The sequence below is a fragment of the Propithecus coquereli genome, unplaced genomic scaffold, assembly GCF_000956105.1.
Source record: "Propithecus coquereli isolate 6110/MARCELLA unplaced genomic scaffold, Pcoq_1.0 Scaffold7, whole genome shotgun sequence".
NCBI lineage: Eukaryota > Metazoa > Chordata > Mammalia > Primates > Indriidae > Propithecus > Propithecus coquereli.
In genome coordinates this window covers 13,432,730-13,447,167 of record NW_012153062.1, presented here as the reverse complement: position 1 = coordinate 13,447,167, position 14,438 = coordinate 13,432,730, and the positions used below count along the sequence as shown (strand labels likewise).

General features: G+C 38.4%; 1 protein-coding gene across 2 annotated transcripts in view; it reads right to left on the bottom strand.

Annotated features, from left to right (window-relative positions):
- Positions 1 to 14,438, bottom strand: part of MCOLN2 (mucolipin 2) — a 49,739-nt gene that overhangs the window by 31,750 nt on the left and 3,551 nt on the right. For both annotated transcript variants that reach the window (XM_012661074.1, XM_012661073.1), the window contains exon 2: positions 5,136 to 5,295. In XM_012661074.1, coding sequence (XP_012516528.1) covers positions 5,136 to 5,295 — 160 coding nt within the window. The remainder of the gene's footprint in view (positions 1 to 5,135; positions 5,296 to 14,438) is intronic.

Below are 14,438 nucleotides of genomic sequence, written 5' to 3'. Positions count from 1 at the left end.
CAATGACTAAAGACCCTACTGATCTTTAATTAAGAAAGAAAGAATCCACGTCAGTTAAATCTGAATCCATTTTTCTTATACTTGAATTTCAAATTGTTTTCAAAATTGATTACTTAGTAAATGTAGCAATAACGCATGTTTTATTGATTTAATATTTAGAAATTATACATATGTTTTTTAAAATCACACTATGTTTTGCATGTGGCTTTCAAAAATGTTTTCGAAAAGTGGCCTCCATAAATACTCCAGCTAACAGGTAATAATTCTCTAAAGAATTCAATTAATCCAGCTCTGCAAGAATTCTTATATAAGATTTACATCTAAGAATTTCTCCCACCAAGATCTACAGTATCAAAGCACTTGAAAGACAACAGGGCTTGCTTTACCTATAAGATGTCAAGCTCATGTTGTCACCAAGTACCCATCTGTTCCTGATAAAACACCTACTTATTCTCCCTTACACTGTATTCTGGCACAAGGTTAGGTACCCAAGGGCTCTCTTCACCAGGAGTGAAAGTTTTCTTCTTGAAACTCAATAAATGGGGAAACTAGTCAGCACCAAAAGTTCACAAAAAATATAGGAAACTACAGATACACACTCATTCTCCCTCTCTCTTTCTCTCCACACACCCACTTTCTCACACGCACACACTCTCATTCTCATCTCTCTCGTCTCTCTCACGTATACACACAGGCAGTGGTAGTGGTGAAGTCAAAACCCTGTAAGCCTCACACACCCTTCCCCAGATCCCCAAGTGATCTCCTCGGCTGCCTTACAGAACAATGAGACTCTGGAAAGTCTGCCCAAGTCCTCATTTGACTAAGTCACCAAAGCATTTTGGGACTGTTTCTTCATGTGTGAAATTAGCAAGTTTAACTACATGACCTAGACAGTTCCATCATTTGTTGTCATTCTAAGGTTCAATATGATACCTTGGAACAATAACATACAAAATGTCAATTATGAGCAATTCTGATAAAACTGTTAATTTGCATATGCAAACTGGCATAAGGGGTTTTTTTTAAGTGGTTTATATTTTTAGCTTTAACATTTTGTCTGAATTTTTTTTAAAGACTAAATAATTAAAAATAACAGCCACCATTTTTCAGCAATGAAATGCCAAGCACTGTACTAACTGTAACTGTACTACACACATTATCTCGTTTACCCACAACCACCCTATGAAAATGCTACTACTCTTATCCCCATTTTACATATGTGGAAACTAAACTTTAGCCCCACTAAATTGCCCAAGTCACCTAACTAGAACAAAAGCCAGGCCTAATTCCAAAATCATCCTTATTATGCTACACAAACAATGTCCTTCTGCTGAAAAAGTTGTCTCTGGGACACTTCTTATAAAAAACTATCTAAGTCCTAGCTTTTTAGAATTATGAAAGGCAACTACAGTTTGAGAATCTACATAGATACCACTCTAGCATTTGACTCTCACCATGTCGCATTCCTCGAATACCAAGTCAAAGGATTGAGCAACTGGTAAAACCCAGATATTCTAAGGAAAACATCAGATAAGAAGTCTCACATCATCCAACCTGTGCTGAAAATGAAACAACAGAAGGTTACAGGCTCTTCTAAGCACGTGATGTCTGTCAATTGTGCTTGTAGGAGAAGTCAGAAAGGGTCACATTGCTCTTTAAAAGGTAAAAAAATAAACCAGGGGACAAACACACACGACAGTTTCAAGGTTTTATTAAACATACTGACACACATATTAAAAAAAAAAACTGGTACATACACACATGAATTAAGTTCTTCAACCAAAGGTTGCTGAGTGCTTACTCTGTGCTAAGCTTTGATGTAATGTGGGCAAGATCAAAACTGCATGGTGTTGAATAACAACTCTTATCTATTGAGTACCAGGCACTTTGCTAAAAATTTATAATTATTATTTTTCATTTAATTCCCCCAAACCCTATGAAGGAGCTACTATAGTGGGCTCCACAAGGACAGGGAATTTTTTCCCTACTATTATATGTTCAGGAAATGAAATAGTGCCCATCACAATGTCAGAGTCAAACACTGAATCAGTTGGTAAATGTAATCTCACTTCATACATATGCAACCTAAAGTCAAGTAATTTATCCAAGTTGGAACATGGAAAGTGTTGGAGTGAGGATCTGAACCCAGGTCTGTTTAACTCTAGAACCTATTTGTTCTCTCAACCACTTGACCACACTACCTCTTAACATATCGACTGCCACACTAGAAAAAAAATTTTTTCCTTGAAGCCACAGTGTTATATTACGAAAATAGAATAAAAACTTCTAAACAAAACAATCCTTCCTATTTAATAAAAAATTTGTTATTTTTTATTGTTTTCTGTGCATGAGTTATATGCAAGTTGAAAAACAGTTTACGTGGCTCCCAAGGTAGAGACGTGTGAGTTACATGTGCTTCACAAGGCCCCAGGCTCAAAACTAGCGTGAGTTAAAGACAACTCATATATCAGTTAATGTGTTAAACTGAAATGCTGCCAACTTAACTCTAGAAGCAGAGACATTAGAATCATTCCTCCCACACTCATACTGAAGCTAAAGAAACACAAAAAAAAATGTGAATAGGTAACAGACAAATTTACCAAGAAAGTGGCATACAGTCTGCTGATATTCAAAGTCACGTTATTTAAACTCAAAGCTCATCAACTGAACTTTGGGAATGAGAGGATGTGGAGTTGTAATCTCTGCTTGGACCCACCCCTACCCAGCATCAGGACCGAGAAATTTCCTCCATTCAATTGTTCGTAGAAAAGCCAAGGTCCACATGTATGGCCCAGCATCAGAGAATTGTTGGGATTTTCAAAGCATCTCTTAAAGAAGACAAACTCTGGGTAGGAAGTCCCTTTCTTGCTATGATAGAATGAAACACTCCCTGCAGAACAAGAGTAAGGGATGATGGTATTGGCCAAATGACTTTATTTTTTAAAAGGAATTGACGACAAAACTGTATCTTAGTCTCACTAACTAGATCTTAAGATTTTCTGAGAATATGACACAAAACAGAAAACTAATTACTCATAAAGTGGTAGTCTGGCAAAGACTGTGAATTCAAAACCTCATTATGAAATCGTTGTAGCAGAAAATATTCTGTACCAGGTAAAAACAAGACACCACTCTAATCATGTACAAAGAATATGGGAGGGAAAGAGTAGAACTAGCAAAAGAATGTAGACACCTCCGTTGAGTTTATAAATTACTGCAGAATGCAGAGCAAGAATGTTAAAAGTTTCTTTCCCATCTACTTTGATAAAAGGTCACCCATCCCATTAGATTTGAGGATATAACACTAAAAGACAGAAAAAGAAGAGAAGGGGAAAGTAGGATTTGGTGGAAGGAAGGTATTCAAGAAATCGGCTCCAATTAGTATCACCCAAATAGCAAAATTTATTAGAATGATCCTACAGGGGAACAATGGTTTAATCCCTCCCAATTTTATTAGGGAAGACAGGATATATCCACAGGAAAAGTAAATTACAGTTTCCCAGAAATATATTTAGAAAATAAGCATTTTTAACTAACTAAAGACATAAGAATCTGTGCTAGAGAGATGGTAAATATGGAAAAAACATAAATAGCTGTAGTTTTGAAGGAAGAATCAACAAGATTTAGTAGGTGTCAGAATAAGAAGATAAGTCAAAGATTGCAATGACATTTTATGCCCAGATAAGTTAGAATTTTAGTAACATTAGTAAATCAAAAAGTTGGAATGGAAGCTGGTTTAGCAAGAGAAGAAATTGGGAAACAATTAAAATTAACCAAATGACAAAAGGGGACATTATTTCCTCTTCAAGTAATGCTAACAATGAACCTATTTCATTGGTTGCCAAATCTAAAACTTCAAAACCAAGAATGAAAAAAATTAATAATAATCATATACATTTAACAGTGTTCCTGTATCTCAACCTTGTTGTTTCTTTTGAAGTCTTTCACTAAAACTTAATGAGCTGGTCAATACGGCACATCATGCAACCAAAAGCCTTCCTTAAAGAATAAAGAAGCAAATTCAGTTTGGGCAGGAATCTCCTCTCATTTCTAGAACTATATGGAGGTATTTTTTAAGAAGTATTTATTTTTATGTTCCATAAATAAGATCTTTACACACTTCTACATTGATAACCGAATGATTATTTGCCAAAAGAGCCAAATATCCCAATCAGTTTAAAAGGACACAAGTTTCAAATGTAGTTACCTATAGAGGAGACTCCTGAAAACTGGTTCTATACTGCGAGCCCAAAAACTAGATGACAACTCTGATGACTGTTTTGATACTGGTGAGAGTGCTCACCTTAAACAAAAGGTCCAAAGGTAGTTTTGTATTAATACACTCCCAATAGTGCCTGGGGGGTTAGTACTTAGAGCATGTTGCTACTGATAAAAGAAAAATTTAGCACTCTGTAAGTCTGAAGACAAAAAAAAAAAAAAAAGTGTTATTTCAAAAGTATATTTGAGTAAAGTGTATTTGAATAAAGATGAGACATGACAAGAATACAAATCACTTTGGATTTACAGTCTTGGCCAGCCTATGTGCCTCACTCAGGTACAGAAACTCCCCTCAATACAGGTCTACATTTATCTAGTGTTTACAAAGCCTATAGAGAGATGACCTCATATCTTATAAAACAAGGTCATCTTCTGAATTGAACTTCAACCTATCATCTGCCCTTTAGAGTCAAAATAATTTTATAGTTTTATCAACTTGAGTGTGGACTTTTCAGAACAAAACTACAGAATACATGAAAACAGCCCAGGTTCGGTGGCTCAGGCCTGTAATCCTAGCACTCTGGGAGGCCGAGGTAGGAAGATTGCTTGAGTTCAGGAGTTCCAGACCAGCCTGAGTAAGAACAAGATCCCATCTCTACTAAAAACAGAAAAATCAGCCAGGCATGGTAGCCTGTGCCTATAGTTCCAGCTACTTGGGAGACTGAAGCAGGAGGATCGCTTGAGCTCAGGAGTTTGAGGTTGCAGTGAGGCAGGCTGATGCCACGGAACTCTAAACTGGGCAACACAATGAGACTCTGTCTCAAACAACAACAACAAAACAGACAAAAACAGAATACACGAAAACAGTTTCATCTTGGAATAAGGGAAAAACTGAATGAGATGGTAATATAAATTACCTGTGCAGTGACCATGACTATCTTCAAAATCTGCAAACCCAGTTTCCATGGAATCTGGTGTCTGGCTCGGTATTTTTCACAAGGGTTCATGAAGTAAAACTTCAGGTCTTCCCTCAGACATTCTTCTTTCACCTCAGAATCAAGATGCGCCATTGCATTTCTGCCACAGAAGATCAATTTTTAAATACCCAGAACAACCTGTTCCTCAGAAAGCTCCTGAAAAATACCTTCCGTTCACATGCTTTAGCTATTCATACTAACAAAACTCTCTCTCCAATCAGTGAACTCCTTTTCTCTTTAGAAGCCTGAAGATTATTCTGTACCCTCTATCACTTGTCTTTCCATGTAGCCACCATTCTTGTTCAAAATGGCCATTATTGAGGATTATAAAAATACAATTTACTTGCAAGACTCATCCATTCCTGCATCTTAACATAAAGCATTCATCTGTAGCTGAAGTATTTCAAGAAAGTGTGTATGCTTATGTTTGTGTCGAGTATGTGTACGTTGTGCTTAAGTAAGCTGTGTGAGTTGCATGTGTATATATGAACAAAAACCAGATTGGATACTTTCATGATACTCTAAGTATGAAATTACAGAAATTTAGTATAGACTAATGAAATTAGATTGTTACGGAAGTAGACAATCTTTGTTCTGTAACTCTGGACTGAGAGAAGGATTATGTCCCCCTTTTTTGGAAAAAATATGAGTGATTATAAGGTTCCAGAATACAAATAGCTTTAAAAAGTTCAAAGAGCAACTCTATTTACACCTAATCAGGTATTTGTCACTAATGTTAGTAAAATTTTGCTTTTACTATTTCAAGGACTCTGGACCCAGGAATGGGCACACAACTTAAGCTAGACCAAAAAGAATCAATAAGATGTGGTCCCAGGACTGTTATTTTAATTGTATGGAGAAATGTAGCCTTTCCACTGAATAGTCCCAAAGTGGGGTGTGCAAAACAATCCACTGGGAGTATAACATATATTAGTACTTCTATTTTATTCTTTATCTTAAAAACTAAAAAACTGCCCATCTAACAGGTACTATGAACACTAGTTGGGTGATGGGTATACTAATAGCCCTGACTTAATAATTAAAAAAGCTATCCATGTAACAAAAACATTTGTACCCTCTTAATATTTTAAAATTAAAAAAAGAACTTAGGGCCGGGCGCGGTGGCTCATGCCTGTAATCCTAGCACTCTGGGAGGCCGAGGCGGGCGGATCCTTTGAGCTCAGGAGTTCAAGACCAGCCTGAGCAAGAGCGAGACTCCGTCTCTACTAAAAATAGAAAGAAATTAATTGAACAGCTAAAAATATATAGAAAAAATTAGCCGGGCATGGTGGTGCATGCCTGTAGTCCCAGCTACTCGGGAGGCTGAGGCAGTAGGATCGCTTGAGCCCAGGAGTTTGAGGTTGCTGTGAGCTAGGATGACGCCACGGCACTCTGGCCAGGGCAACAGAGTGAGACCCTGTCTCAAAAAAAAAAAAAAAAGAACTTAAAAACAAAAAAACTAAAAAATTGAATTCTTCTAGTAATGAATATAACATAGAATAATATGTAAGTAGATAATATAACTATGAGAACATATATAACAATGTAACATTATATAACACATACAAGAGTAGTATATAGTAGCATGTCATTGATAAAGAAATATACACACATCGGGAATATTATGCTCAAGTTTCACTGTTGGATACATAATCAACGAAGTTTGATATGTAGACCGAGTAGACTGAGTCTGGAGTTCCTAAGATGCATCTTGCCATCACAGGAGAGCTTGCCAGAGACTGGAGCTAACACAGAAGATCAGACAAATACAGACACTAAGCCTAATGACAATATTTGAGTTCCTGGATCTAGTTGTTGCTGAAGCTATCTATTTCAAGACTTTCAATCTGAGCCAATAAATACCCTTTGGGGATTAAGCCAGTTTCAGTTAGATTTCTTGTTTTAGGGAGTGTCTTGATAGTAAGTTTAATGAGTAAATTGTATTAAGTTAGGTTAATCATTCAAGTTACTCAATTTCTTGGGAAGTTTTTTATAATTGGGGGTCACTTTTAGGGTTTTTTTTACTGAAAACATCTAAGTGACATATTTTTAGACTGACTTGTGATCTATGTTATCTACCTTGATAACAAATTTAAAAGAAGTCTGAGATAGTTTAGATACATGTCCCCTTCAAATCTCATGTTGAAATTTGATCCCCAATGTTGGAGATGGGGCCTGGTGGGAGGTGTTTGGGTCATGAGGGCGGATTCCTCATCAATGGCTTCGTTCCCTCCCTGTGGTAATTAGTGAGTTGTCAACTTTACTAGTTCATGGAAGAACTGGTTGTTTAAAGAGCGCAGGCTCTCTCATGCTCCCTCTCTCACCATGTGACATGCCTGCTTCCCCCCTTCACCTTTCACCTTGATTGGAAGCTCCCTGAAGCCCTCACCAGGAGCAGATGCTGGCACCATGCTTGTATAGTCTGCAGAACCGTGAGCCAAATAACCTCTTTTCTTGATACGTTACCCAGTCTCAGGTGTTCCTTTGTAACAACACAAAATGGACTAACACAAAGCCCAAAAGGCAATGAACATTTTAAAGCTTATACTCAGTTGTTAATAATTTACTATTTCCAAATTGATTTGTAGATCTCTTATTTCCAGGAGTAGTGGGCTAGGTTATTAAGAACTATCCTGCAAGAAAGGAAGGAGAGCAGGAGGAAAGAAAGGAAAGAGAAAGGGAGGAATAAAGGAGGGAGGAAGGTGGCCGGGCGCGGTGGCTCACGCCTGTAATCCTAGCTCTCTGGGAGGCCGAGGCAGAAGGATTGTTTGAGCTCAGGAGTTCGAAACCAGCCTGAGCAAGAGCAAGACCCCATCTCTACTAAAAATTAGAAAGAAATTAATTGGACAACTAGAAATATATAGAAAAAATTAGCCAGGCATGGTGGCGCATGCCTATAGTCCCAGCTACTCGGGAGGCTGAGGCAGTAGGATCGCTTGAGCCCAGGAGTTTGAGGTTGCTGTGAGCTAGGATGATGCCACGGCACTCACTCTAGCCAGGGCAACAGAGTGAGACTCTGTCTCAAAAAAAAAAAAAAAAGAAGGGAGAGAAGGAAAGGGGGAGAGGGGAAAGGAAAGGGAAAATCCTGGATACAATACATACTTCTTGAGGGGGATGGGGGCGGGAAGTACCTTTAAAAGATTGAAAAGTTAAAAGAGAATAGGCTCTCCTGGGCCAATCTTTGGGGATACTTAGGGAAGAAAGAGCCAATTGTCCTTGACAACACATTTAAGCTTTGGTTCTGTAACCTCAGAAAAGCAGGATAAGAGAGCCAGGACTCAAGGCCAAAGGTCTACCCAAGAGCTGACAGGAGACCCTCCTCACATCTAGATGGGTGCCACAGAGGGCTGCCCTCTCAGGAAAATAAACAGCATCAAAACTGCCCGTCCCCAAACTTATAGGACCACAGAGAAGGCTAGAGTGGTTCCAAATCAAAGAAAAGAAAAAGGAAATTAAAAAATAGACCCATCCTCAGAAATAGTGGCCATTAACCAGGCCATTATCAAACGAGGCTCAAACCTTTGAGCCTTACGCCTGGGCGCGCCAGGGAACTTCAAACTGTCAGCTTGCATGGGTATGGGGTCCCAGACTAGAATTGCCCTTCGAATCCCAGAATACACACAGACCTCTCCAGAGGTTCATCCTAGGATTTGGGACACTCTAACAAATAACTTGTAAATCACAGTGACCAGCGGGGAGTTAAATATAACTAAACCCATGAGGAAACCAAGTAACATGAAACAGACTATTTAGACACAGACAACAGAAAAGGACTAAGTATATTGGAATTAGACACATCAGAAAATAACCATGCTCACCATCTATGATATTATGCTACATACACATAGTGGTTTTCATCCATGGTTCTTGGCTCATAACTCCCATAAACCCTTGTTATAACCCTGGGGCACTTTAGGCTTCAGGAGAAGGCCTCTGAACACGGAATTTCTCTCTCTGACCTTCTCCTGCCCTTCTTTCACCTGCTCCTTTTTCTCTCTAGGACAGGACTCTTCCCTGCCTTTCTGTCTTGGAGCCGGCCATGAAGGATTCTCCCACCTACCTTGTCTGATTGTACGTCGTAAGACCCCTCAATTGTGAGTCCTGCTCCATACCCTGGAGGAAGGAATGCTGCACAGATAGGCCAGAAAGAACTGAACAGACAGGCCTCGCTGGGTTTCCGCAGGCTATTAGATCATACCCTTTTGTCCAATCTCATTTCTGCATGGTTGTCAATCATGCCTATCCAGTGAAGTTTCCATAAAATGCCCGAGGACAGGGTTCAGAGAGCTTCCAGACAGCTGGTCCAGGGAAGGGATGGAAGCTCTGTGCCCCTTCCCCCATACCTCACCCTATGTATCTCTTCATCTATATCCTTTGTAATATCCTTTATAATAAACTGGTAAACATGTCTCCCTGAGTTTTATGAGCTTCTCTAGTAAATTAATTGAACCCAAGGAGAGGGTCTTGAGAACCAGTCAGGCAAAAGTTCCAGAGGCCAGGACTTGTGGCTGGTATCCGAAGGGGGACAGTCTTGGGGACTCAGCCCTTAATCTGTGGGATCTGACACTATCTCCAGGTAGACAGTGTCAGAATAGAACTGAATTAGAGGACACTCAGGTGGTCTCCGCCGCAGAACTGATTGTTTGTTGGTGGGGAGAAATCCCCACACATTTGGTCACAGAGGTCTTCTGTGTTAATTGTTGTCATGGTGTGAGACCAGAGGAAAAGCATACTTTGTGGGGTTTTTTCCCCCTCACATTTACCACCTTTAAAAACAACACAGTAAAAATATCTATATGAAAAACTCTGAAAAAACAAAAAAAAACTTTTAGAAATGAAAAATCAATTACTACAATGACTCTCATTTCAAAAGAAAGTGAAGACTTTAAAAATGCGTTTGTCCTGAGTCTTTTAATTCTATCTGACCAACTTAATGAGCACTTACTGTCCTGAGCAAGCCTTGTGCTGGGTGCTTAAGACACAAAGCTGACAAGGTTCCCTGGACTTCACGTCCTCAGCGTCCATTAGGAAAGACAGCCTTGTCAATACCTCTTATCAAATAGCTCAGTGAATGCTTGTAAGTTATGTGTAAAAATTATTATGGAAGCAGAGTTCCAACTCTGGGCAGAGGGGTTCAAAGAGCTGGGGGGAAAGCCCATATCATACACACTGTGGTAAGTGCTACGTGGGCACCTGACTGGGTGTGCTAGGTAGGCATTTCCAAGAAGATGGCATCTTAACCATGCCTGAGAGCAATACCCCCAAACATGAACTCTCAGACCTCTGAGAACATGCCCAGAAGAAGCCCTCTGGGCATGTTTCAGCACTGCTGAATTTAGAGTTAACCACCATCACTTCAGCAGATCGGTATTGCTAAAGTATTCCTCCTGATGATTCACAATAGCTTTTCACTTAACAAAATGAAAAGAGCATATGAAAAGGTATGTATTGAATTCTTAGACCCCTAAGAATAAGGTCATGGGACCGACTGATCTACCTACACACACACACACACACACACACACACACACACACACAGCCTCAGTGTGAGAAATACTAAACTGAAGGAAGAAGAGGTTGTTTTCTCCAAAACAGTGTGCAAAACACAGGGCATTCGGGCAAATACTTAGAGAACACCTTGGGAATCAAGCTCCGTTGGAGACATTTTTCTGCTTTCCAAGAGCTTAGTCCAGGGGAAGGGAGAGATATGAATAGATAAAAGCATGACAAAACGTGTTAAAAAGCTATCGTTGAAGTATGCATCTATAGCCCTGGAAAGAGAAAGAGTGCCTGAGACAGCCCAAGTGCTTCAAGAGGCTTCAAATAACTCTTCTGGCTACTGGTTCTTTTGACTAGTGACATGGCCACTAAGTGGTCAAGAAATGATAACCGTTGTTAACGTTGCCCTAAGAAACTTTATTAAGAAGTCTCAGGCAAAGAAAAGAAAAAGGTCAAAAGTAGCAAATAATAAATACCAGGATTGCTCATTGTGTTACATTATTTATGCTACTGTATCTTTCCAGAATTGTTTCACGTGGGTATTTACAGAGCAGTTGCAATACTTTTAGCAATATGAAAGATAAGGAAAATGGAAAACAATTAGCATGATAAATGTTTCCCTCGAGAGTATATGAGCCAGTTGGGGAAATATAGGATAGTACTAGTCAAATGTGGTTGACTGATGACAGAATGATAGAAATATAAAAAAAAAGGATATGAATAATACATGTACATGATGGGGTGTTTTTTAAATAAGTCTAACTTAAGTTTAAAAGTAACATCTAAATTTGTGAGGAAAAGATAATATCTTGGTTCAAAAATTCTGATATTTTGAGGAAAATGGTAAATGTATAAGCTTTCTAAATTTTACTTTTCTAAGTGCTCTTTCTTGCCCCCCTCTTCCCAGTTTGTAGGTTTGCCCTGGTAGAGAAAGGGTATCAAACAGACACACACACACACACACACACACACACACACACAAACACACACAAAACACTAGGCATCTTATTGCTGTAACAAAATAAAATGGCGAAAAAAATGGTGCAAAGTGAAAAGACAGAAAACAAACAAAAAAACAAAAGAGACAGGACACTATCATAGGACTAAAACATTCCTTCATGTGACACACACTTAGTCAACACCTTCTGATGCTGAGCACTAGGCTGGGTGTTTGGTACAGGAGACTTGAAAGCTGCAATCAGGACTTCATAGGCAAGAATTAGGTCAACAAACAGCAAATACTACAACTTCCATCGCAAATGATGAAGCTCACCAACAGTTAAGAAAAGCACAGAGACTTGTGATAACACAAATCAGGGGAAGTGAAACTAACTGCACCATAAACCTAGTTAAGGAACAGAAAACAAAGATCTTCGAAATTACACGAACCCATCAACTGTAGGGCAATCATGCAATTGAAATTGCATGAAATAAATAAGAGCAATCATGACTCTTATGAACTGTTTATGTTTCACTAAACTATAGGAAATGCATGATCTTGGTTTTTATAAGCTTAATAAATAGCATCAGTAAGACCAAAATATCAAAAGGAAAAAAAGCATAGTTTTTGAAGGCATAAAAACAAGATCTAGAATAGAATGAAAAGTTACCCATACAGTGGGCTAAACAGAAGCTAGAGACAGTGGAACGGAAAAGAACACAGGACACAGAAAAGGAGCCTGAGACTGGCACTATGTGAGAAACCAGGAGGGAAGAACATCAAAGCTACTGTCAGTAATTAGGAAAACCTACTCTTTTCCCAGATAACCAGGACTGCGTGATGCTGGCTCAGTTTGAGGCTATCATATGACTAAGGGCAATTTCAGCCTTATCAAACCAATGACTAAAAGAGGCTATGGAAGCCTGAAGTTTTGAAAAAAAACAAAACAAGCTACCAGTGATTCTTAACCGTATTGGGGTCATAAATCCCTGTGAGAACAGGACAAAGGCTCTTGATCTTTGCCCTAGAAAAATGCACACACCAGTTTCAGTGAGGATACTTTGTCAGCAAATACACTAACAACCCAGACTGCTATTGCCTTTGGCTTGCGTGGTCCTTACCCTACTTGACAAGAGGACAGAACTTGTCTTTTTCCCCTACTGCAGTACCAAAGTGGAGTCCTTTGACATGCCGGTACGCAAGACCATTCACCAGTATGTGAGAAGAAAGGGTTAGGGCTTCTAAATGCATCAACCTAGAAAAGAGAGAAATTAAGATTTCCCCAAATTTAATACACAGATTATTATCCATCACACCTAAGCTGCCCTCCCTTGGTAAGAGCGTCAGATGCTCTTAGGTATGTGGGGCATCCTGGGGGAACGGGGCAAGTTCCCCAAAGTAGGGAGCTGATGGCACCCCACTGGCTTTCAGTATATTCCCACCACTTATGGTTTAGTTTATGTAGACCTATTTAAGCACTGTGGAGTCAACAAATGAGACAACAACCCTGACTACATGAACTTTGCCTTGGTTAGTACCTCTTAAGAGAAAATAATAACAACAATATTAATAATATAATGATAATAGAAAGTATAAAATATTGATATGAAAAACTGAATTAAAAACATATTGAAAAGTCTTGCTTAGCCAAAATACATTAGAAGGTTTTAGGTAATTTAGTTGCCTCGTTTGCTGAAAGAAACCCTATTTTGTTTTATTCATTATTCCCAAAGTCTTTCCAAAGAATGAACTATTCAATGGGTTGTTATTATCATAATTTGCTATCTGTTTGGGAGAAAGAAAGTTAGAGTCCTCCCTCAAACCAAATGCAAAAATAAAATTTAGACATATTAAAAGAATAAAATTGATGGCAGTATAAGATACGGAATTTTTTAAATAATTTAACATGCCTTTTAAGTACAACGAAATTCAGAAGACACGAAAATAACTGACAGATCTTAACACAAAAATTTAAGACTTCGAAAAGTTAAAAAATTTGAAGAAATATCTGCAACATATTTAAACAGGCAAAAGTTAACTGTTACCTGCAGAGAGCTCCACACGACTAATAAGAAAAAGATAATCCAATATAATAAGGATCTGAACAAGCCAGTGAACATTTAACAACAAAAATTCACCAATAATCAGATTGGTAAAAGTCTATCTTAATTTTTATTTAGCAAGTATTATAGGAAATGTAAACTTTGAAGAACACTTGGTCAGTACCTATAAGAGTATCTGTGATCCAAGAATCAAACTTCTACAGGTTTATACTACAAATTTAAAAATAATAGCCAGTCAGAAAGATAGTTACAAAAATGTTAATTGCAGCTCTATTTGTAACTTTGTCCTGACTTTAAGATGTCCATAACATACTGGTAAATTTTTTTTAAGGTACAAAATAGATGTATTGAGATCCTACTTTTCAAAAAGTGTCAGCATTTATATATGTATGTAGATATTTTTAAAACTATAGAAGTGCATAAACCTGCCAAAACACACATACCCACACAGAGACACTCACTTCATTTTGTTAATCTCTGTGACACAGTACTATAGGTAACCTTAATTTTCTTCAAGTTTTCCACATTTTCTTCACTTTGGGTGATGAACATGTGTGCATCCTTGATTCATCATTATGAGTTAAATAAGCTATTTCAAAAAGAAAGAGTCTAATATGTATCAGATAATCAGTGCCCTTAGTTTGTGTGTGATGGGTGGGGTGGAGGAGGTAAGTACAGAGACTATCAGTCAATGTTTCTGCCATAACAACCAAGTTGGGCCCAGGATGAATGTCAGGGGGC